Here is a 25,370-nt window from a genome sequence, read left to right as displayed (position 1 = left end):
AAAAATCTTCCACAGACAGTGTTGAAGATGAATATGTGGGGGTTAGTAGTACTGTAACTAATGGGATCTCGGGGTTTTAATCCTAGTGTTCCCAGCTGCAACCTCATAGATCATATTCATTAGCAACATTTCCTGTATTAAGAAAATTATGATAATCCAAAAACCATTTGATTATGTATTTTCCTTTCATTGGACTAATCAGAGTCCTTTAGTTACACGTATAACAGCTCATTTCAAATATACTCAAGCTGGATGAAGGGAAAGAAAAAGTTAAAAAGAATCATTTCCATCTGTCTGGGTGTTCCAAATATTGTTGGAGAAGAAACCCACGCTGCTGACGAGTCTCTAGAGGATGTAATTTCTGAACATCGAAATCACTCTTGGGAAAAGGAGGAGAACAAAAGCAAGAACTGAACCAAAAAACACATTCATAGCTTTCTTCGCAAGGCCCCTCTCGGTTTCTCTGAATGAATCCTCTTCAGTCCTCATGGCCTTTGCAGAAGGGAGTGCTTCAATAACAGCATCTGCTAGATCAAAGATAAAAGAAGAAGTGCATCCAAGAGCTGGAACCCTTCCCCAGTTCTCAATTCCGGATTCCAGAGCCAGATGTTTATACTCCATATCAATTTCCTCCAGAGTCTCTATATGTTCACTAACAAAGCTGAAAACAAGTGCATGAAAATCCGAGATCAGAATTACATGCTTGCAACAGACAGCTAGTTCGGAGAACATGTTTACCCTAAAACAGAGAGTAGTTGACAATCCAATAAAATGGAAGTGCCCAAATCGTTTATACAAAGATAAAGCTAAATTTGCAGATAAGCGACTTCAAGTTCATTCTCCTACTGAATACATGAACACCAAGCACAACATTATCTCCTAACAAAGACAAATCAAAGAAAGAGGAATCTCAATGTAGGTGAATCAAATGAACATAGTTAGGTGTTCCTGTTTGGTTACAAATTCTACTGTGAAGCTCAATGTAGGCTAATCGAATGAACATAGTTATGGATTTAAAAAATGAACAGAGTTGGATGTCACATGTACAGCTCTGCTGCTTTTTTTCCATAATATCTACCTCCAACTCCAATATTGCATTTGCAAGAAATTGGTGCCAGGAAAAAGGCAACACTTCACTGTAATTTGATGATTTGCTTTAGCATTTCAGTTTAAAATGCTGGATTTAGATGGGACAAAGTTGGTAATTTTTTAAATGCTTCCTCTTTCTATTGATTTTTGCTCATCAAGAAGGATTTCATCGAGGTTTCAAAAATTCTACAGAGCCATTTGTGGTGCCTTCAGAGTCTAGTCAAATACGAAACTTTCTATGTTCAGGAATTCAAAAAAAGATCAGAACTTCATATTTATTGACAATGCCAGAAAAGAGTCAAATCCCACTTTCTTTTGATTTACTTGCATTATGAACACACAAGGAGGACATTGGGAAACGCACCTTATCGGAACAGCTAAAAGGCTCTTTACACCTTTCTTCCCAAGCTCAACAAGGACTTCATCTGTATAAGGCTTCAACCATTGCACTGGACCAACTCGACTCTGGAGCAAATCCAGCGAAGAAAAATAATTCAATTTTGACAATCTCAGTAGTGATTGGAAAGAATGCCAAATAAATTGCAATTGAAAAAATGAACTTGGTAAGATCAGCACCATAACAAGAAACAAAGGCCTGAAAAGTTCTAATGTCACACCTGATAGGCAAGAGTATGAGTGTTTTCAAGTCCTCTACTCCTTAGTTCCTGCATAATCAGGCTGATGCACTCCTCCATCTGATCTCTGTAAGGATCTCCAGCATCTTCAACATAACTAACTGGGACCCCATGGGCACTGAAGAAGATTACCACCTACCATTGAAGAGCACAACAAGCCACTCATAAGAACAGAAGGGCAGACAAATGATCAGAAAATATACACCTGGCTAAACTCTAGGTTTCATATCATTAATATAATTTTTTTTGAATGATAATGTATTAAAATGATAAAAGAAAGCTTAATTTCTTATAGCTGGTTCAGTTAAGTTGTTCATAAAATATCTTAATTGAATAGTACAACTGAACTTGAATGAATCTCAACATCTCAAAAAGTAAAAAAGAAAGAGAAGAGATGGAGAAGGATGACCAACCTCTTCAGGCTTAGAAAAACTCTGCAGTTCATTCTCAATCAAATCAGCCATTGACTTAACATAACCTACACGTTGATACCATGACTCTATAATAGAAACAGGTACCGTTGCCAAATATGAGTCTTCCCTGAGACATGTTAGTGGGTTTAGTAAATTGGTAATCACAATCAAGAAGATAAATTTTAACTTTAATACAAAACATGCACATTCATGTGGCTTCCTCATGAAAAAATAATAATAAAATAAAATAACAGAGGTAGAATTAGTGTACACCTGAAGATGCTTTGGAGAAGACGGATGCTTGAACCACTTGTAGAGATAGAAAACTGGGGATAAAGTGGTAACACAACTAACTTCGTAACTCCATCTCTTTTAATCTGCCATGTACAACCAAAACCGTCTAAGGGAATATGAATACTTGGAGATGGAATTAGGTATTAAGGGTTTTCACGAGAATGACGTTAAAAAACTTCATATTTCAAATTTCCAACATCATCCACCTTCTAAACAAAAACAAGCTTCTGTTAGGTCATATTTGTAGTTAGTTATTTTATTTCAGTATTTCACATTATTTTGCTTTTCTTATTTAGATGATGTGTGATCTGATCTACAGTTCAAACCCACTGATTTCTGTGTGGGTCAAGATGTCTGAAACAATAAGTTAATTCAAGGTGCCAGATGAGACAGGCAAGTATCACTCCCGAAAGTCTGCACTTAGGTAAAGAAGGTTCACCCTCCCCAGGTTGAACAAAAGTGTTAGTGCTCTCCTCTAACTGAACTAATCACTTTGTGGCTAGCAATTTATTCATTATTAGAAGATGTAAAGTTAATCCTAAGGCACCATCATTTGATCCAGGATCAGAACGTTTACATTAGAGCAGAGTTCCCAAGAAGAAAGTGGACGAAAATTTTCTTTGTCTTGCATACACAAGATGCACATAGAAGAGAAGGATTTGGCAATTACAACAAACTGAGGCAGGAAGGTAGCCAACATGCCATAGAGAAAGATATAGGTTCCAACAAAGAAGAGAGAGTTAGACACACCTAAAAGCAAGTTAGAACTAAGAAATTGGAGACAGGTCACCATCACTTGGGCTCGGGCACATGAAAACCTGAGTCAAGCTGAACTCAAGGCGAACGGGAGAGACTCACCCTGAACGAAGGGCGTGAGTCCCCTGACCTGACCCATCCCCTCCAGAATCCAAGTCAGATGGCAGAGTCTCAGGTCAAACAGGTCAGAACACCATGATCACCATTGAGTAGGAGAAAAGAGGAACCCATTGGATGTAAGAAAAGAGAAGAGCAGCTATGTATTAGGTCCATGCCCACAAGATGTTTGATAAAAGTTCCCAATGACATTTAGACAGGTGTACACAATGTGTTAGAAGATATTTCCACGTTAGGGCTGAAATTGGGAATGGAGACAGAATCAAGGTATCTGATTGAGGGAAAGCAAAATTTGTTTGAGAAAGATGAAAAACTAGAAGATATGACTGGACTCAAACAAGTGGAAGCCCAATGCATGTTGTTGAAGTTGCAACAGTATATAGCTGCTCAGAGTGTCAAGCAATATCAATATGGCTGGAGCAGTAAGCAAGGTTCTAAGGCAGGCAAGACAAGTGAAAAGAAGTTGATGGAAAGAGGCAGCACATGCAACCTTATTTAGCTGGATTGAGTTCCAGAGTTTTGATTAAAGGATAACCTTCTCATTGGGTGCACTGATGGACCAGAGAAGGAGGGGCTCCAACCTCCTCTCCCTCAAATGAAAGGGCCCTCCCCTATCACACAAATTTAGCGCAAAGAGAGGTCGGTCATCCTTTTTTTAAATAATTATTAAATAGTGAAAAAGGTAATTTATTTACCTTTTTATATTCAGGCATGCTAATGGCATTGCCATATTTGTCCACCAGATTAAAATAACACAGAAATATTTAGAATGATCCATTTAGCTGGGTGCATTTGGAATTCGACATCCAAGAGGGATCTATTTGGACATTCCCTAGAATCCAAAGTTAACATCAAGATATATCAAATCAACTTTTTCCATGTAAATTTTATTTGAAGAAAGAGCAAGTAAATAAAAAACTTTGGTGAATTACTCAATCTTGAACAGGTTCAATTAACGTTACTGTATTTAAATTGCAGAACTGGACTATCTCTACTAATTCTATTACCGGAATGCAGCTTTTCAACATTTTTTCCCCTGACAAAACTGTCTTCAGGAGCAATAATTCCCATTAAGAAACTAAATTTGAAGCAAGGAGCCGTATTACAATTGCCACAGGTGGTTTATGAGGAGCACTAGAACAAATGTGTTTTGCTAGAAGTACAAATCAAATACCTCATGCAGTTTCAATGACTATACTAATAGGAAAGTCAGCTCCTCAAATACAAGTAATCTCCATTAATTGTTAGACATATTTTACAGCATTTTTAGATAGTTGAAACACTCACAGCATTGTAGTCCACGGTCCACTAAATTGATGATGGATAAACAAATTAGAAACTACAATATGAGAGAGATTACCTGGTGTATAGCTTCCTCTGTAAAAGGATGCCAGTATCGCATTCCAACATAAACATTCACATACGTTTTCTTTGCTTCCAAAGCCATTTTTAGTGCATGAGCCTACAAGAAACATCATAACACAGGCTTAAAACTGCAAATGATTTTTTTGTAGAAAATATAACACCACAAGTACAAAGTTCAGATAAGTCAAGATACAGTAACAGCTTTGCACTAAACTGTGCACTTCCATTTTTTTTAGATCTTAAAAGAAGTTTCATTTCAAATGAATTCTTATGTTTAGATGTTAGACTACAAATAAGGTACTCTCACCTGCTCATCTGTTATTCGCCGCAATGGGGAACCACCTCCAATAGCAGCATAACCTTCTTTACTTTTTGGAGCTCTAAGAACTGAAATTAGTTGTGCTAATGGTCGTTGAAGAAAACGGAAAAGCCTTGGAAGTCGTATGATATCCTATTGTAAGTTACCACCACTAAAAAAATCAGCTTGAACCCACACAAGAATGACTTCAGAATTTACATGGCAAAAAACATGAGATCATAAAACAAACAAAATTGTCAATGTTCAAAAAATAGAGAGGATACATATATAATCAAATCACATACCGGATCAGCAAATAAGTTGAATAGAAAGGGCTGAACATCACGAAGTGTCTCTGGTCCCCCAAGATTCAGCAGGAGGACTCCAATCTTGTCTTCAGCAACACGTGGAGGAGCTTCTGCGGTATATAGGTTAAATGTGCTTCCCGTAGAGCATAACATTTGCCCTACAAGGTTTCTCTTCTGAGCAGGAGCAGGAAAACATGAACTCCCCAATATTCTACTCTTATCAACTGATTGATTCAAGGAGACAAACAAAGGCCCTAAGGGCTTTTTAGAGCTCCTTGATCTTTCAGAGTAGCTAATGGATGCCACACTACCACTGAAGGCTTTGCTTTGAATACATTGTCTGGAAAAAAGATAAAATGTGAAAGAGAAATTGAGAAAGACTATTATTAGTCAGAAAATTTTGAAACATGAAAAACGAATGATAAAGTTGTTTTGTTTTGGAAAATTTGCAGGTCTGTTCTTTGAACTACAACAGAAATTTCTCTGTTTCTCAAATTCACTTTATTTTTGGGGCCAAGAACAAAACACGTTGACATAATTTTAAAAGAGCTTTTAGACAGCGAGGTTTTTGTGATTAAGTACAGACTGGTCTAAAAAGAATGCACTGACTGAAACTATCTCAATTTTTGTAACAACCTCAATTTGCAATTATCTTGCAGTGTCTCACGGTCATAAGCTTCACTTCACTGCCTATTTTTAAGGTACTCTTAACTAGATCTTGAAGCCAAAATCCTTATGATTCTTTTACAAGCTACCAATGAGAAAATTGGGGATACTTGGTTGTGCTTCCCTATACAAACATAGCAGAGTTTCTTGAATAATAATATCAAGCAAGTAACTTGAATTGTGATTCAGATTGGCTAGTTCATTATATTCTTAATAACTTTCAATCAGTTGTAAAGTTTTGGTTTATATGCACTGGTGTTTGATGTTAGACTTTGAATTTTTTATGTATATATCTCTATTTTGTAATTTTGTCTTGCGAACCCTGGCTTTTTTCAATGGAACATCAATCAAGGTCCTTGGCATGCAGTTTCTTCCCACACTAATTCAATTCCAGATGGGATCTGATTCAATGGGAGAGAACAGAAAAGCAGCTTTTCAAACATGAAGCAGCTTCGAGAAGAATGCTCTCCTCAGGAAAGCAAGTGAAGCCAAAATAATGACGAAGATAAAAGTCTAATTCACCATATCAGGGATATGTTTAAGAATCCTATCCATAACATAGACTGCGCAAACAAGCTTCTGACAATATGAATGAATTTTGGTTCGCAACTTACATGGGAGGATTATGATTAGAAGCCTGACCACAAGGGCCATAAAGCTTTAGCTTGGGGACTCCATAAGGCACTACTGCCATCTCGTTTGTATCAAATTTGCAAACTTCACCTGCAGGTAGCACATTATTTCAACGAACTCAACCAAAATCGAGCAATCATAAATTACAAACGAACAAAAAAACTTAGCGCATGATTTTTTTATAAAAGGGTGTTAAGGAGATCATTGAATTTCAAAGAAAAAAAATATATAAAAAAAAACAAGAGGCATCTGCCAGCCAGTGGGTGGGCTAAAAACACATCAATTACGCACTAACATAAAATAAAATATTGTTGTTTGAAAGGGAAGCAGAAGAAGAAAGGGACATGAAAAAGAAGATGAAAAACAAACAAAAAAACATCATCCTACGCATAGACACAGTACGATTTTAAGATCCTTGATTAATATGAAAATGGTCCAGTTTAGTACCTCAAAATACAGAACGAATGCAGGAACCTGTGATCGAATGAAAATGATCCGCGGGAAAAATTCTGTCAAGGGCCTGCAGAAACACGTTCTCGGTTGGATCCTTCAAAAAGACGGAAAGGAAGAAGGATCGAGGAAGCAGGAGGGAAAGAGCTCCAGTCTTAAAGAAAAAATGAAGGTCAAGAGTGGCAAAACATTCAAATCCCACGTGTCAAGATGGTACTAGAGGCGGTCAAGACGACTTTAGGAAACCTAACCCCCCGAATTAATATCAAGAAATACATCATTACCTACCCATAGGCACTTGTTTTATTATATTTCTCATTTTTTTATATTCTTTTGTAACCTGGACCTCAATCCTTTTAATTTTTAATGTTTTTAAATCAGGGTTAACCGGAACTCATCCTTTATCCTACAACCCGATTCAAGGATAAACTTCGACTAACTCGGCTGATATTGTGAATTGGGCAACTTGGCCGGGGGCAACCGGGTCGCTAATCTAACATGACACGGCAAAAAGAGGGTGAAGCAATCGAAGAGTCGAAGACCCCTCCCGCTCTCTCTTCCTGCAACTTAGATGGTATTGTTGGCGTCAGTAGCAGCAAGAGCCGGGCCACAACCCTTTCCGCTCTGTAAACATCCCCCTACTGACCTCAATCCCCCGCTCCCGCTCCTGCACGACTCGTTAACGGGCTCGTGAGTTTTTAAGTCAAACCTTGATTCGATCGAGCTCGGTTCATTAACTTAAATGAGCCGATTTCGGATCTCGAGTGCCAGAGATACCGAATCGAACCGAGCCGGCATCGAGCCGAACTCAAGCCACTCGCGAGCCAGCTCGGTTCGAAGCCACCCCTACTTTGGACTAACAAATCATATGACATTTGATGCAAGTGATTTTTCTCAGCATTCAGCTCTTTGACGGACTAGTATTGCCAATGCTAATGGAGTTTATCTCTTCGGTAACAAAGGCTGAAATAGTGATGTTATCACTTGCATTACCATTATTTAATACACTACTCTGTCATATCTTTTTCACAAGTTACTATCAATGAGTAAAATTATTGACGACCTAAATTGCATTGTTCATATTGAGGATACTCTCACCAAATAGATCATTTGGCGTGGTACTAAGAGGAGAGGGCTCTATTACATGAAAAATTTCAGCGTAGGTTGTGCATATCACATATGGCACCCGAGTGACCTCAAAGTGGAACAGATTTGTTTGTGGCACCGTCGGTTAGGTCATCCTTCATTTAGATATTTGAAACATATGTTTTTCGATTTATTTTGGAATTTGTCAGTTCTGGATTTTAACTATTAAACTTGCATTCTAACTAAAAGTCATCGGGTCAAGTATCCGTTAAATATCAATAAAAACGATGATTTTTTCACTTTAATTCACTCTGATGTGTGGGGTTCGTCCCCCAAAGATACTAGGTCTAGTGTCCGTTGGTTTTTCATATTTGTTGATGATTGCATATGAATGACTTGGTTTTACTTGTTGAAATACAAAGATGAGTCTTTCATACCTTTCAATCCTTTCATAAAAGGATCCAAACTTAGTTCTTCGCCAATAATTGAATTCTTCTATCTGATAATGGTAGAAAATATGTGAATCATCAATTCTATGATTATTTCCATCACTATAGACTAATTCATGAAACCACATGCCCCTAGACTCCTCAACAAAATGGTATAATGGAGATGAAAAATTGCCACATTCTTAAAACAACTCAAACTCTTTTACTTAGGAAAGTGCCTAGCCATTATTGGCCTGATACTATTACTACGGTTGTCCACTTCATTAACCGCATGTCTTCCAAAATTCTTGAGTTTAAGACTCCCCTACAGGCCCTGTCAAACTATATTTCATTACCCTCGGTGTTCATGCCCCCCCCCCCCCCCCCCCCCCTCAAAGTTTTTTTGGTTGCGTTGTACTCATTAATCTCCACAAAAATCAGTGCTTAAAGCTTGATCCATGTGTATCCGTGTGTCATTCAATGTTTGTTTTTGGTATCTGCGTTCCAAAAAAAAGGGTATGTTGTTACGATCCAACTACTTGGTGCACATATATAACTATGGATGTCACGTTCGTTGAATCCGAAACTTCCTACTCATCTAGTCCATCCAATTATTCTTTTCAGGGGGGACACTAGAAGAAGAGTTGAATTGGATGGCATTTGACTGGTTCAAGGAAATTGATATAGCGATCGTTGTAGAACCAAATCTAGGGAAGACATCTTCAGAAGTTGTTGAAGTAGTACCGAATCCAAAGAAGACATCTTCAAAATTTGATGAAACAGTACCCATCATCCCTTCAGTATCCAATGACTTATCTCCTGAGAATATCATTAAGGTAAGTACTTCTATCACATCTCAATATTCGAATGATACTCTTGTTGGTTATGAATTACCTGTCATGCGTAATTAGGGCAAACCACTACACAGATGTTCCCCTGAAGTGAAGGAACAAAGATTGAAATATCATATTGCCAATTATATGTCTACAAAAGAATTGTCTGAACCCCTCAAGAAATTTGTAAATGAACCATGCTCACACCTTGTTCCCTCATGTGTTGATGAAGCTCTGAAAAACCTTAGGTGGGCTCAAGCCATAAAAGAATAAATGGAGACATTAATGAAAAATGATACCTGGAGTCTTGTTCCTGTACCTGAGGTAAAAGAACAAGTACAAATCTGATGGAGCAGTTGAACAATACAAGGCAAGGTTAGCAGCAAAAGGATATACACAGACATATGGTGTAGATTATCAAGTGACAATCTTACTAGTGGCCAAACTAAATACTGTTAAAGTTTTGCTATCTTTTGCAACTAATCTTGATTGTCCACTGCACCAGTTTAATGTTGGAAATATTTTTTTCTCCATGGAGATTTTGAATAAGAAATCTACATGAACGTTCCTCTAGGATATATGGTAAATTCTGAAGCTAGGATGGCGTGCAAATTCTCGTGAACTCTATATGGCTTGAAGCAATCTCCTAGAGCGTGGTTTGGGAGGTTGACCTTGGCAATGCGGAAATATGATTTTAAACAAAGTAACGCAGACCATACACTATAATTAACGCATCGGCAAGGTAAAGTAACATCTTTGATAGTGTATATAGACGATATGATCATTACAGGAGATGATATAGAAGAAATAGCAAGATTTCAAGAGTATTTGGCAATAAAATTTGAGATGAAAAATCTAGGAGGACTTAAATATTTTCTGGGAATCAAAGTTGCTAGGTCCGCAAAGTATGTTCCTTTCCCAACGAAAATATATCCTAGATTTATTATCAAAAATTGGACTATTGGATTATAAGCCAGCGGATACTCCAATAATCCCAAATCACAATCTTGGAGAATACCCAAATCAAGTGCCAATAAATAAAATAAGATACCAGAAGTTGGTTGGGAAACTTATTTATCTCTCCCATACACAACCTGACATCACCTATGCAGTAAGTGTAGTAAGCCAATTCATGTATTGTCCGAGTGAAGATTGTATGAATGTTGTGAATCAAATTTTTCAATACCTAAAGTCCTCCCCTAGGAAAGGACTCGTGTTCTCAAAAAACCATCACGTAAGGGTTGAAGGTTATATAGATACTAACTGAGCAGGGAATATTTTAGATAGAAGATCTACCTCAGGCTATTTTACGTTTGGTGGAGGGAACCTTGTTACATGGAGAAGTAAGAAACAAAAGGTAGTAGCACTATCAAGTGTTCAAGCTGAATTTCGTGGGATTGCTAAGGGTCTGTGTGAGCTTCTTTGTCTTCAGAGATTATTAACCAAAATTGGTTTTAGCTCAAGCTATGAGATGGACTTATTCTGCGATAACAAGGAGGCTATTGATATTTTGCATAATCCAGTTCAGTATGATCGAACTAAACATGTGAAAATAGATCAGCTTTTCATCAAGCAAAACCTTGAGCCCAAGATAATTTGATTTTCGTTTATTAAATCCGAAGACCAGTTGGCAGACATACTTACAAAAACAGTATGCAGCAAGAACTTCTACAACTCACTTGGCAAGTTAGGCATCAGAGATATATATGCACCAACTTGAAGGGGATTATTGGTGTGAGTAGTATTCCGAGGAATCAGAGGAGGAAATCCTCCTCTAATTTTTTGTCCAAGATTCCAAGAGGAAATCCTCCTCTGTGTTATTCTCCCATGTTGATCTTGTAATTAACTTGTATAAATACCCATGTAAACTGAAAGAAAGATGAATCAAATGAAAATAAGAGTTTATCAGAGAAAAAATTGACACATTTCTCCTCCCTTATCTTTCCTCCGTATTTGGACAAAAACAGTGAGAGAGGGCAAAGCCTTCCCCCCTTCTTTGGATGAATCAGTTTATCCATAGAAAAGGAAAAGAGAAAATTGTATCTTTTCCAAAATCCAAAATATATCCAATATCCGCATACCCATCACCACCCTTCTCTATCTTTTTATCTTTCCTCAGTAGCATAGGTGGAGACCCAAATTATGGAATAGACTATCCAAACATGCCGAAGCAAGCACTGAAAATAAAAGCAAATGCCACCAAGAGACAAGAATCTCTCCAATGCTTACGAATTCAATGGTCCCATGAGAGGCAATTAAGATGCTCTACTACAACTTTATATGTGAGAAAAAAAAAAGGAAAAGGCTTCTCCCTTCTTTCTCTGTGTTTCTTCATATATGAGAAAAGCAGGGAGAACGCTACAAGTTTATTAGACATTTTCACTCATTGCATTTTTTAATTTTTTTAGGACTTTATCCATTAATTATTATTTTTATAAAATATTAATTTAATCAAAAATAAATTATCATCTAATTTTCAACTACTTTGGTATAGAGAAGAAGGGTAGATGTGTGTGAGTCATATTTTTATTTTCGATTTTATGCTTAAATGAGAAGGTAGACACATTTTCATGAAATCTAAAAAGAAAATATCTTCCATATCGATCAGATAATGGGACCTAATTTATTAGAGAACCCACAATTTATTTTGGATTCTCTTTTTTCCCCTTTTTCAAATTGCCTTGATGGAGAGATTTACAAGGGAGCAAAGAAAAACTTATCAAATAGAATTTTTTTTCTAATAGAAAATTAGTAAAAAGAAATGATTTTTTTATTGTTTTATTTGCCTATGGCAGTAGAAATAATCCTTTATACTTGTATCAAAACCTTGTAATTGGTATGAGAGGTCGCATTTTTAGATATAATACAACCATGAAAGGACTCCCTGAAGTCAACCTCGTTTGGGGTGGACATCTCATTCTGGTTGACTTGACTTAGGGACAAGTACGGGAAGAAAAACAGCCACAAGCTAGAAAATCCACCAATATTTTACAGTTTAAGCAAAAAGAAAAACCAGACTGAAATCAGAGCTCCTCATTAGGAACCTAATAATCACTTAAATCTACTGGCAATTAGCCTCTCTCTTTCGACCAGATGAACACGGAATAGGTTAATCTAATGAACTATATGATAATTCCTACTCCAAGCCCAAGCGAGCAGAGAATTTGTCTCCCTTTTATCCCTTTTTCTATATATATAACTAACTAAGAGGGAGACAGAAATGAAGCATCCACCACATTTACCAGAAGGATCGTTATATCTTCTAAAGAAAGATAAGAAAGAAATCTGCCTTTATGCCTCTAAATCTAGGACAACCGTAAGTACCAGTATCCAAACAACCCCATTATCCTTCTATAGTCTAAACCCGATACGATCTTAGAAAATCCTCTTTTCGTTTCATAAATGATATGTGCTGGTTCTGGGTTCTTTTGTATTCTGTGGGCTGGGACAGGGGAGGGGCATTCCAATCCCATCCCACCTACGACCAGAAATATATAGTGCACCAGTTTCTTACTATTTGTGAGTTCCTTCGTGTGCCCTCGGTGGTCGGTTAGTTAATGGCATTCTTCTAAGTTTTTAGGACACATCTATTTGCCAACCGCAACATTAATGGTAACAATCTAGTCGTTCGAGCTTAAACCAGAAGCTGTTCAAATGCACGGGCATGCATGCCGAAGAAATAAGATTTTCTAGTGGATGCACGTAGACCATTTTTTTTTCCAGATTGGTTTAAACTTTAAAGCACTTCAGATTAATGTACAACTGAAAAAGAAGTGAAATGGTCTTTGATGAGGTTAAGAGTAAATGACTTTCTGTAAAGCTAACTAGATGAGAGAATTGATGGGTTTAAGAATTTCAGTTTCAGATATAAACAGTATATATAGCGTATGGTATTTATACACAAACTCTCCATAACTTCCTCCTATACATAAGCTATTCAAAAATCAAAAACACTATCACAACGTAACAAAGTTGTTGGCCCGAAATATCAATTGCAATATCCTCTGTTTTGATTGGGCATTCTTGTTCCGAAATATCAATTGCAATATTCTCTGTTTTAACTGAGCACTCTTGTTCCCTTGGCTGCCATTGTGTCGTTAGAAGTAGGTTCAGTTTTATCTCCTATACACCCCCTCAACCGAATGGGCTGATCTTGAACATGAAGGTTGGTTCGCAGGAGATGAAAACGAATGGATGACAGTGGTTTAGTTAATAAATCCGCAAGCTGGTGTTTAGTGGATAGAAATGAGACCTAAAGTTTTTTTAGCTAAGACTTGATCCCGAACATATTGAAATAGAAATAATGAAAGTCTATTTCAATATGTTTGGCTCCATGGAAAACTGGATTAGAGGACAAATAAATAGCTCCAATATTATCACACCATAATATTGGACTAGTCACTAAGGGAAGCCGCAGATCATGAAGTATAGATTAAAGCCAATGTAACTCTGTCGCAGTGTTGGAGAGGGATTTATATTCTGATTCAATGCTACTTCGGGCAACAGTTTGTTGTTGTTTACAACTCCAACTGATAAGATTGGAACCATGAAAAATACAGTATGCCCCAATACTACGTCGATCATCTTTGTCACCAGCCCAATCGGCTTCACTATACCCTTGTAGAGAATTATTTGAAGTACTTTGTAAACGAAATCCATAGCTCACCGTAGATTTGAGATACCGGAGAATTCTCTTGACAGCTTGCCAATGAGTGTCTTTGGGTTGATGCATGAATTTGCTAACACGGTGAACCGCGAAAGCAATATCTAGACGAGTGAAGCCCAAGTAATATAATGCCCCAAATGTGCTTCAATAAAGTTGAGGGTCAGAAAAATCATGACCTTCAAACTTAGATAAATTGCAAGTAATACTCATAGGAGTTGAACATAGCTTTGCTTCATGCATGTGAACCCGTTGTAACAGGTCAGCCACATATTTTCTTTGGGTTAAAAAAAAATCATGACCATCGAACAAAGCCTCTACACCAAGAAAATAAGACAGAGTGCTTAAATCTTTGACGGGAAAAATACCTCCAAGTTGTTGAATAAATTTGTCAATTGTATCTGAAGAGGGCCCAGTGATGATGATATCATCAACATATATAAGGATGAAAATAGAGAAGTCGTCGTGATGAAGTGTGAAAATAGAGAAGCCTTTGAACCAACGAATCCCATTTGTTGCAGTGTTTCGGTCAGTCTACAAAACCAAACTCTAGGAGCTTGTTTAAGACCGTATAAGCTCTTCTTTAAGCAGCACGCATGAGTAGGAAAATCAGTGTGAACATACCCTTGAGGTTGTTGCATATAAACTTCTTGCTGTAACTGGCCAGGTAGAAATGCATTCTGGATATCAATCTGTCGAATGTTCCAGTGTCATGTAATAGCTAAAGATAGTAATAACCGTATAGTCCCTGACTTAACCACAGGGCTAAAGGATTCCGTGAAGTCGACACCAGGTTGTTGATGATAACCTTTCGCCACTAGTAGCGCTTTAAAATACTCAACACTGCCATCGACATGTCGTTTAATTCAGAAAATCCACTTATTTCCAACAAGATTGTGACTTTGCTTAGATGGGACAAGATCCCAAGTGCCATTTTTCACAAGAGCATTAAACTCGGTGTTCATGGCTTCACGCCAGTACTGATATTTTGAGGCCACAGAAAAACAAGTAGGTTCTGCAAGAGATGAGACATGATTAGTAAGTAAACATTGAGGGAGTAGGTATCGGGCTATACCAACATATGGAGCTTTTGGCTTGAGAGAGTTTGTTTGTGATCAAGTAAGCATGCGGCGTGGCATTTGAATATCACGTAAATGAGGAGGATTTGGTGGATGAGATTGCCCAACAACATCTTCTAAAGCGCGAGTGAGATCCCTTGCTGGTACGTGAGCAACATCCGAAGAGAACATAGTAGACTGAATATCTGAAGGCACTTGATTTTGTGGATTGGCGTGGTCAAAGTGCAACTGTTTATTGGGACATATGTGTGGACCTTCATGGTTAGGTGGATTATGCGGTTGACATAAGGAGAATGATAAGGAAAAAATTTCGGGTGCGGGTGGAGTAGATGTCGAGGATTCTTTTTGGTATGGGAACAAGGACTCATAAAAAATGACATGGCGCAAGACATATAATTTTTTGGTGGCCAAATCGAGACATTTGTAGCCCTAGTGTGATAGACTATAACCAAGAAAAATACAAGTTTTAGATCAAAAATCAATTTTATGTTTGTTATAAGCACACAAGTTAGGCCAACAAGCACATCCAAAAACATGCATAAACAAATAGTTGAGTTTTTTTTTATAAGCCATTTCAAAAGGTGATTTGTTGTCTAGTGTTTTGGAAGGAAGACGATTAATAATATAAGTAGCAGTTAAAAAAACGTCTTCCCAATAAGGTTTGGGCAAATTTGAGTGAGCAACCAAAGCTAAGCCCATTTCAACAATTTGATGATGTCGAGTTCAACTGAACCCATTTGTTCATGCGTGTAAGGACAAGCTAAACGATGTTGAATTCCACAGGTTTTGAAATAAGTATTTAAACGTCGATATTCACCTCCCCAATCGGTTTGAATGTCTTTAATTTGTAGATCAAAATGCCTATATTTTTTAAATTGAATGAAAATAGTTTCAACATCAAATTTCAATTTCAAAGGAAATATCCAAAGGAATTTAGTAAAGGCATCCAAAAAACAAACATAATAACGAGATCCATAACTAGAAACAACTGAGCTAGGCCCCCAGACATCGAAATAAATTCGTTCAAGAGGTCATAAAATAGAAGGAATTGAAGTAGAAAAAGGTAAATTATGGCTTTTAGCCATTGCACACTCAGGACAAATATTATGTCTCTTATTGGAACCAACTGGTAAATTATTATTGCCCAACACATGTCAAACAGTACTATAAGAAGCATGACCAAGACGACGGTGCCAGTTTGTAACTGAGATCCAAGCATCAACAAAGGCAGAGGGAAAAAAGTGTTGAAGAGATGGAAAGAAGCAATAAATGCCATCAGACATAGATCCTTTATGTAAAACGTTCCTCGAGTAATCCTTAAGCAGAAAAAAAGATTTGTGAAACTCAAAATAAACATTATTATCCTGAGCAAACTTTTGAACAGATGTAAGATTTTTGGTAATTTGGGGGACGACAAGAATTTTATCAAGAATAAAAGACAAAGAGGAGTTAGATAAAGAAGCAGAGCCAATATGAGTTATTTTCAAGCCTATACCATCACCAATGTGAATTTGATCAGTGCCAGAAAAATCATCACTTCGGATATTCAGATTACTCATGTTGTTGGTTAGATGATGCATCGCACCAGTGTCAGGATGCCACTCTGGTTTAGTCGATAGCTGTTGAGATTGGTTGGAGGCGAAGCGGTCGGGTTTGGAAATTTGGATCAAAACACTTCCAACAGCGAGAAGCCGTGTGACCAGGTTTTTCACACAGTTGACACCACATACTAGAGTTGATGCGACCACCTCCACAGTTGCCAGTGAATGGAGTACACCCCCTGTCTCGAGGAGCTGAGAAGGTGCAACGAGCCCGTCCTCCTGAAAAGTGTTGTTGGCGGGTGGCAACATGGGCTGAAGCCATGGGCAAGGAGAGAAGTTGATTATTATGCTCGATGCGAGCTTCACACGTCAAAAGCATTGAATAAAGTTCTTCCAAGGTGAGAGAATTATCTCGGTGAGAAACCATGAAAACAAGAGAGTCATATTCGAGACCGAGCCCAGCAAGCAAATATGGGATAATTTAGTTACACTTCAGAGCCTGACCAGTAATGGCCAAGTCGTTCGTAAGAAGTTTGATTGTCATGAAGTAATCAGTTGCAGATTGATTACCTTTTCGGAGGGTAGAGAGTTGAGAGCGAAGATGTAACGCTTTAGCACGGGACTGGGATGCAAAAGCAGAGCTTAGAGCCATCCAAACTTCAGGGGAGGAGCTGCAGTGAGCAACCTGGACAAGTACTTCATCAGAAAGAAAAGAATTGATGCAGCTAAGAATAAGGTTATCCTGGGTTTCCCAAATATCGTATGAGGGGTTGGGGATTATAGAGCCATCAGCAATAGTGAATGTTTTTGCAGGTTGTCGAATGGTGTCGTCGATGTGTCCGTAGACTTTCTGGCCTTTGAGGTAGGGTAACATGGTGGTTTTCCACGTTGGGTAATTAAGACGTGTGAGTTTGGTGAGGTTGATGGAGGAAGAGGGGTTGAAAGTAGGAAGGTTGGTGGCGGCAACATTTGAAGTAGAGGAATTTGGGGAGGCAGACATCTTGAAGAGGATCGGTTTAGACATGAGTCGTATGCAGCTCTAATACCATGTAAACCTTAACAAGATGAGAGAATTGATGGGTTTAAGAATTTCAGTTTCAAATATATACAAATGTATATAGTGTGTGGTATTTATACACAAACTCTCCATATATACATAAGTTATTCAAAAAACTAAAACCCTATCACAACGTAACAAAGTTGTTGGCCCGAAATATCAGTTGCAATCTTCTCTGTTTTTACTGGACATTCTTGTTCCCTTGGCTGCCCCTATGTCGTTAGAAGCAGGTTCAGTTTTATCTCCAATACTTTCTAATATCAGGAGACAGAAAAGAGGATGAGGGTGTTGCTTGTAACAACGGTGGATGCACCATGAAGTGCTGAAAATCAGTATAGACTGCCTAAAGCTCACTCGGTTGCTATTCTCATCGTCATCTTCACTATTTGTCATTCTTGAAGGCATTTGGTTGTCCGTGAACATGTCATCCCACGTAGATGATTTGCCACATTGCATTCCAGCTGCGTCTTTTTGAAGTATATTCATGGGTTTGTTCGCGGGGCTGGTCAACGAATAGGAGTATCTGATATAACGCTTTCCACCCTGTGTTTGCTGATCATAGCATGGGATTGTCAAATTCGAAGAGCCAGAGAAGAAGAGAGCAATTATATCTCTTGTGGAAGGACCGTTCTAGAACTGCCTTTCTAAAGGTTTCTCGTGGTTGGAGAGGAGATCAAGTAAGCCTCTACTGGGAAGGAAAAATTAGTCAGGAAAAGGCAGGTAGACAATCAATAAATATCTGGGTTTGGCGTATAATTATATCAGCTCACTTTTAGTGCAAAGAAGTTCCAGCGTTTTGTGAGTAGAACCAACAAAGGAATTGCATTCCCGATGAATTCCTCCATTTAAATACGATCAATGTCCCTCTCCTCGAGGATCATGAGGGTCTTATTCAAATCTTCCTCCTGCATCACCATCAATAATTCGAGTTACTTTTACTGGGAGTTTTTTTTCCCTTTATTTTTTTTTTTTTTTGAGATGGGATCACTTGGGAGGATCCGACCGTGACTGAGGAAAATGCCACTTATTGCCTATGACTTACTTAGGAGTGCAGTTTTCTAAAGAATAAAATCTTTTTGCCTGGTTTGAGATTTGTCTCCATCTCATAGTCCCCAAGAGAATCGTTAGGAATCACTTCTCTCTGTTTCTTTTTTATATATTTTTTGTCTTTTAACCTTTCAATGGCAAACATGTACCTCTTTAGGCCGGGCAGATGGACCTTCATGATCTTCATCTACCCACATAGCTAATCTGAAATGAGGCATCTTCTCATTTTTATTATTCTTCTTTTTTCCCTATCTTTCCTAGTCCCTCCTTATCTTTTATTGCCTATGTCAGCTTGATGATCCGCCTCCACCACAAAGACCTAATTCTCTGTCGTTATAATTATGCGCATTCTACTGTTAAACTTATTTGAGCGCCGCTAAGTACACTTATGCTATCAATTAGATAGTTTTCTTGAAATGGTGTACCGGCACTGACTTGGGTAAATGATCAGACATAAAACAAGAGAAATATACAAAGTAAAACTACAGGCGTAGCAAATTTTACGATTTTCCTGGCTTAAATTCATGGGTAACATATAGAATCAGAATCTGAAACTCTGCAGATGCATTTCATACAGATCAATATGAATGGATAGCTTTGATCACTCTCGTCTTCATTTAATTAACAGTGATAACAGATTAATACTAGACAACTAGATTTCTGGCAGCCGCAACTCCTTGTCTTTCTAGGTAGAATTGGTACCATATGGCAACCAATAATCGGGGCACAGAGTCTGTTTCTCATTTCCAAGTCTGACAGTAGCTCCTGACTCTGCCATTGTCAAAACCTTGCCGGATGACAGGTTTCCACAAGCATTTCTTGATTTATTACTTTATTAATCATGAGCTGATTTGATTAGTCATTGATTGAGAAAAGGGGTGAAACTTTGGTGAATCTCGAAACATTAAGTACCAACTCAAAGCCAATGAAGCAAGTGAATGACTGTGAAAGGTATGAAAACATCTCAGAAACTAATGAGAAGGAGCTAATAGAAAAAAGTAGAAGAAGACCAATCAATCAACCACCGTATTTGATGCAGATTTCATTGATATTGGGATAAAGCAAAGATTTAATGACTGACAAGGGATAACAGCTGTCCCAAGAGATGAAATTTCATTTTGTATCGAAGAGGCATTCTCGTGCTTACACCACCTAGCCAATCATTTTTGCTTCGTCTGGTAGAAAAATAATATCACTCCCCCCAGTGGACCTTTCCGACTGAACCTCCGTGTATATATAATGGGGGGTTTTCTGAAGATGTTTCCTGTGCAGCAGCTCTCCTTCTCTATAAAATTTTCCATGTTCTTCCTTCATAAACATCTGCCTTTGCAAATTAGGGTGTTGGGTTCGGGAAAGAAATTATGACCAAGGGTGTGGAGTTTGAGAAACCTCGTGTTGGATTGTCAGCCGTCGCTACTTCTGATACCCACGGAGAGGACTCTCCTTATTTTGCCGGCTGGAAAGCCTATGACCATGACCCTTACGACGCTCTCAAGAACCCATCAGGAGTCATACAGATGGGACTAGCTGAAAACCAAGTAAGTTTGAAAAGCTTGACGAAGAGTAAACACTAGAAAGCACGCTTCTGGAGTTCGAACTAGAGCAAAAAAGACAGCTACTCTATCTTTTGGGTTCAATCTAATCAAGTGTTTTCGTGATGAACAGGTATCTTTTGATTTACTAGAGGAGTACTTGGAGCAGAATCCAGAAGCATCCAAATGGGGAAGTGGTCTCTCCAGCTTCAGAGAGAGCGCTCTGTTCCAAGATTACCACGGACTCGACGTTTTCAGAAAGGTTAGCCCTCTTGCCTCTGTTTCCATGGAAGAAAATTAGTTACAGAAATGTCAGAAACTTATTTGCAAAAACTTCTATGACTTGTTAACTAATTTGTTTGTTCACAACGAAGAACAGAAGTTCTATTTACTGATCCTTATAACGTCTACATCTTTCTAATCTGTAGGCAATGGCTACTTTCATGGAGCAAATAAGAGGAGGAAAGGTGAAATTTGATCCTGAAAGAGTCGTCCTCACTGCAGGAGCAACCGCGGCAAATGAGCTGTTGACATTCATTTTAGCAGATCCTGGAGATGCCTTGCTGGTGCCAACGCCATACTATCCAGGGTAAGAACTACAAATTAAGCACCTTGATTTCAGAGTCTCGAGTCGTCCCACCTTCATATTATCCTTAGCTTTGCATGAAATCCATGCAAGTTAATGGTGACTGCATGCAGGCTACGCTATTCCGGCACATACTCACATGCTGGAAATCCATATTTCCAACACACGTGTTTTAATTATATTAGGATTTTGTTCCCTCTAATCCAGTTTCCCTCTTCCGAGCCTTGGTCACTGTATACGTCTATAAATCATAACAGATCTACGGAAAACATTTTGCAGATTTGTTAGAGATCTGAGGTGGAGAACTGGTGTGCAGATAGTACCGGTCTACTGCGACAGTTCCAACAACTTCCGAATTACTCATGAAACCCTGGAAAAAGCCTTTGTAGAAGCCGAGGCCAAAAACATCAGAGTCAGAGGACTTCTCATCACAAACCCATCAAACCCTTTAGGTGCGACCATCGAAAGAAAGGTTCTTGAAGAGATTCTTGACTTCGTTTCTGAGAAAAACATCCACCTTGTGTCGGACGAGATCTACTCAGGCTCAGTCTTCTCCTCCACGGAATTCACAAGCGTTTCGGAAATTTTGGAGTCTCGCAACTACGAAAATTCTGAAAGAGTTCACATTGTTTACAGCCTCTCGAAAGATCTTGGGCTTCCTGGATTTAGAGTTGGCACGATCTATTCATACAACGATAAAGTGGTGACCACTGCGAGAAGGATGTCAAGCTTCAGCTTGGTCTCTTCCCAAACTCAGCATCTCCTGGCTTCTATGCTATCAGACGTTGAGTTCACAAAGAAGTGCATACAGACCAACAGGGAGAGGCTACGCAAAAGATACGACGCAATCATCGAAGGTCTGAAGAAAGCAGGGATCGAGTGTTTGCACGGCAATGCCGGGCTTTTCTGCTGGATGAATTTGAGCCCTCTTTTGGAACAGCCAACAAGAGACGGAGAACTAAGGCTTTGGAAATCATTCTTGTACGAGATGAAACTAAACGTATCTCCTGGTTCCTCATGCCATTGCTCTGAAGCCGGCTGGTTTCGGGTATGTTTTGCCAACATGAGCGAGCAGACACTCCAAGTCGCGCTGAAGAGAATACAAGACTTCATGGAACAAAGGAAGGAATACTAGGGCATCGATCAGATGCCTTTAGTTCTTTCACTTTTAAGACTTCAATTATTTAAGTTGACAGAACCACCCATTTGGTGAAATAGCTAGGTGTCCCCAAATACTGTAAACCGGTGCAGTTGTAGATGTTTTAACAACTGTAGCAGATAAACTGTATCTTATCTGTTACCAAGCTTCATGGAAGCTCCTGCGTGAGGATTTAACTAGTTAATGTGATGTTGCAATTGTGCTTATACTTGTGACTAGAGCTTTTACAAAAGCTAGAGCTCGTAACACAACCGCCATTAATGCTTTAAATAAATACTAAAGACGATGGTTTCCAGCCGTAGAAGCATAAACAAAGATCCGTGTGTGGATGCATGCGTGGGTATAACAATTGGTTGTTAAATAAGCCCACATGGATTAGTGAGAATAAATATATTAAATTTATTAGTTGGTAAAAAGGTTTTCTAAGATGACTAATCATTTTGAGGTAGACCTTAGAACCAACTTGAAAACAAACTCTATGAATCTCCACGCGTAACTATCATGAAGAAGGGTCTGGCTTTGGTTTTCGAAAATTACCAACTAGTTTTTGTAAGCACTTTGTTGGAATTTGTGTTTGTATCGACCGGGTCAGACCTTGTATAAGATCCGTGGGGTTGTTTTTCTAAAAGGTTCGAGCATTTTAGTGCACTGGTTTCAACATGGTATCAGAGCAGGTTGGTCTCGAGTTCGAATCCCGCTCCCACCGAATTTTGTCCCAGGTATTTCTGGTGAATTTGTCCTTATATAAGATCCATGGGGTTGTTTTCCTAAAAAGTTTGAGCCTAGCACACTGGTTTCAACACACTTCTTTGAGAGACTTTAAGGCAGATTACTTCTGGTATTCGTTGACGATGATGTTTTGATGTTATTGGTGAATTCCATTATAAAGCCATATCTTCACCGAACTCAACTTCAGCTGTCTGACTCCAGCTTGTACATGAAATTAAAACAACTCAAATGGCTGAAACGTGGACAGCACCAGTTCAGTTCCCATGAGCACTGTCAGGGTCGTGCTTGACAAATTCTGTTGCCAATTTTCAACTGTGTCGTCGGTGTTATTTGCTTGAATCGTCCTTTAGTATGGCTTCTCGCCAGTATCTGATCCATTATGGTCGACTATCACAGGCCTTTCACTGTGTGAACGAATACATCGAAGAGAGACTGTTGAAAGTAAGAGAAAACTGATCAGTGCTATAAATCCTAGCCACATAGTGGAGGCATCGTTGTGGCATTGCTGGAGCAGAGCTTGACATTATATGTGCATGTTAGTTCACCAACTCTACCTCTAGGGAATCTTTTGGACCAATTCTTCTTGCTTTTCATGGTCCAATCAGATGATGATCGGCTGGGCTCTGTTTTGGGTAAAACAGGACGCAGACGAGGAGCATGAATATGCAATTTTCTGTATTTAGAAATCGAGGACTAGGATACCGTGTTTGTCTTGGAGAAAAAGCTTCCAAGGGGTGGTAATTCCAAAGAATGCAGAGAGCGTCATCTGACTGACCCTGCCCTTAATACACGTTTCGGTACGAAGTAGAGGAATGAGCAGGGCCCTCCCGCAGGGGCGGAGAAAAGCTTTCTCTAAGTGAAGTGGTTTCGCGAGACACATTTGGCAGATGGAGAGAAGCCTGATCAAAGTAGGCAGACGGCTACAATTTTCTTCTAATACAACAGTGATATCAGATGATTCCAAAAGCCTCCATCATAACTTCAACTGTACGAGTGCTGTCCTGCAGCAGACTCAACTCAGGAGGCAAACTGAATAAGAGTCTCCTTAGGAAGAAAGGGATAAGTGACTGACGACGAGGCACCCGATGCTTTTGAGATATTCAGTCAGATCATTCCTTCCCCGAGGCGACAAGAAACGGGTGGTCAGGAAGAAAAACAAGAGGGAGAGAGAGTTCCGAATTCCAAGTTCATGTTCAGTTTAATGTACATCAGGGTTTTGTCAACCCGACTAGACAGTCCATTTGGCCACTATGAAAACCTGGGTTAAAGTTATCTAAGTCGAACATCCACAAAAGAAAGGCTTCTGAATTAAGCGAGCTAAAATTATGGGTCGACCTTGACCTGGTCGCTCATTCATGATATAGATATGCTCAGAATGAATTACAGTCCCTTGCTTCTCAGTTCTCCGAACTTACTCCAGGTTGTTGTGCTCTCACGAGTTATAGAACAACCAACTCTAATTACAACGTATGTCCAAAATTCATGCTTCAATGCAAATATTGAACTATGCATTTAAAAATGCCTAAAGGAGTCATAGCTTGTTAAACACATTAACAAGCGAAAGACACATGATCGATTGGATGAGTAATATAAGTTGGATGAGTGTGTTAAAGAATAGTCCTATATGGATTAATGATTATATTGATCTTGAGTTTATTAGTTAGAATATTGGTTTTCTAAGTTGATTTGTCATTTTAGGATGGGCCTTAAACCCAACTTTACATGGTATCAGAATAGTTTATTAGTTAGGAAATAAGTTTTCTAAGTTGGCTAATCATTTGAAGATGGGTATTCAACCCAACTTTCCAGGACCCAGTGTAGTCTACTAATTCTCTATCACAGGACCAAAATCCTTCTTTTCACAAGTTGCGTAACGATGGCAAAAAGTAGCTTATGGTCATGACCTGTCTCTATAACAAAATTAATATGGAAAAGATAAGTAGAGAAATTGTTAAACCAAGGCTTGAGGCCAACAAAGATGCTTCGGTGCTTCATAAAAATGTTTGGGTAAGGTTATAAATTCTTCTCGGTCATACTTTTGAGTAATCAATCATACTTTGCTTTTATCCATTGGTGTAGCTCAGTTTTTAGAATTTTAGATTTGCTAGTTGGTGACAAACAACACACTAGTTCCCTCCAATTACATAAAGAGTACGAAGGGACTCATTTATATGAAGAAATAGGTTCATTTCACTGTTTCTTGTGATTGAAACAAGAAAGTCCAATGCGCAACTAGTTTTTATAGACCCACATTGAACTAAAAGTGCTTATATGTGGTTTCTGGAGAGCATGAATTAAATTCTTATTCTTGGATAGAGCTGCAATTGCCTACTATTTTGCAATAACTCAATGAGGCTGATGAGCAATGTTCGTGGGTGATGGTTGTACAACAATTTATAGGTTGCCATAGATATTTATGAGATAGTTGCTAGAAACATAATTAGAGAAAGGTAATCCGGCCGAGGAGAAGACAACAACAATTATCATGCCCTAATATTTAACTTGCAAAATCCTTTTTTCTTTTTTCTTTTTTTGTTGGTTTTTTTGCCAAAACTATTCTCAAGTCCTGTTGATCGTTTCAACACCAAAGCACATCTACCAGTATC

The 25,370-nt window shown here is 38.5% G+C and overlaps 2 protein-coding genes across 2 annotated transcripts; one reads left to right on the top strand and one right to left on the bottom strand.

Moving 5' to 3' along the window:
- Positions 1 to 115: 115 nt before the first annotated feature.
- LOC137949718 (ferrochelatase-1, chloroplastic-like) lies at positions 116 to 7,138 on the bottom strand. The gene is made up of 10 exons (XM_068795875.1): positions 7,022 to 7,138; positions 6,556 to 6,664; positions 5,273 to 5,615; positions 4,977 to 5,120; positions 4,665 to 4,766; positions 2,411 to 2,514; positions 2,138 to 2,264; positions 1,707 to 1,859; positions 1,454 to 1,554; positions 116 to 661 (listed from the first exon to the last, which is right to left on the bottom strand). The coding sequence occupies exons 2-10, from the start codon at positions 6,633 to 6,635 to the stop codon at positions 346 to 348; spliced, it is 1,470 nt and encodes a 489-aa protein (XP_068651976.1). The 5' UTR covers positions 6,636 to 6,664; positions 7,022 to 7,138; the 3' UTR covers positions 116 to 345.
- A 12,981-nt stretch (positions 7,139 to 20,119) lies between these two features.
- On the top strand, positions 20,120 to 22,011 carry LOC137950657 (1-aminocyclopropane-1-carboxylate synthase 7-like). Its single transcript, XM_068797241.1, has 4 exons — positions 20,120 to 20,296; positions 20,424 to 20,552; positions 20,719 to 20,879; positions 21,156 to 22,011. The coding sequence occupies exons 1-4, from the start codon at positions 20,120 to 20,122 to the stop codon at positions 22,009 to 22,011; spliced, it is 1,323 nt and encodes a 440-aa protein (XP_068653342.1).
- Positions 22,012 to 25,370: the final 3,359 nt, after the last annotated feature.

The sequence above is a fragment of the Aristolochia californica genome, unplaced genomic scaffold, assembly GCF_029961685.1.
Source record: "Aristolochia californica isolate CCGP_79_NKW_82.1479 unplaced genomic scaffold, dmAriCali1.0.hap1 SCAF_14, whole genome shotgun sequence".
Classification (NCBI taxonomy): domain Eukaryota; kingdom Viridiplantae; phylum Streptophyta; class Magnoliopsida; order Piperales; family Aristolochiaceae; genus Aristolochia; species Aristolochia californica.
This window is presented reverse-complemented; position numbering and strand designations above follow the sequence as displayed.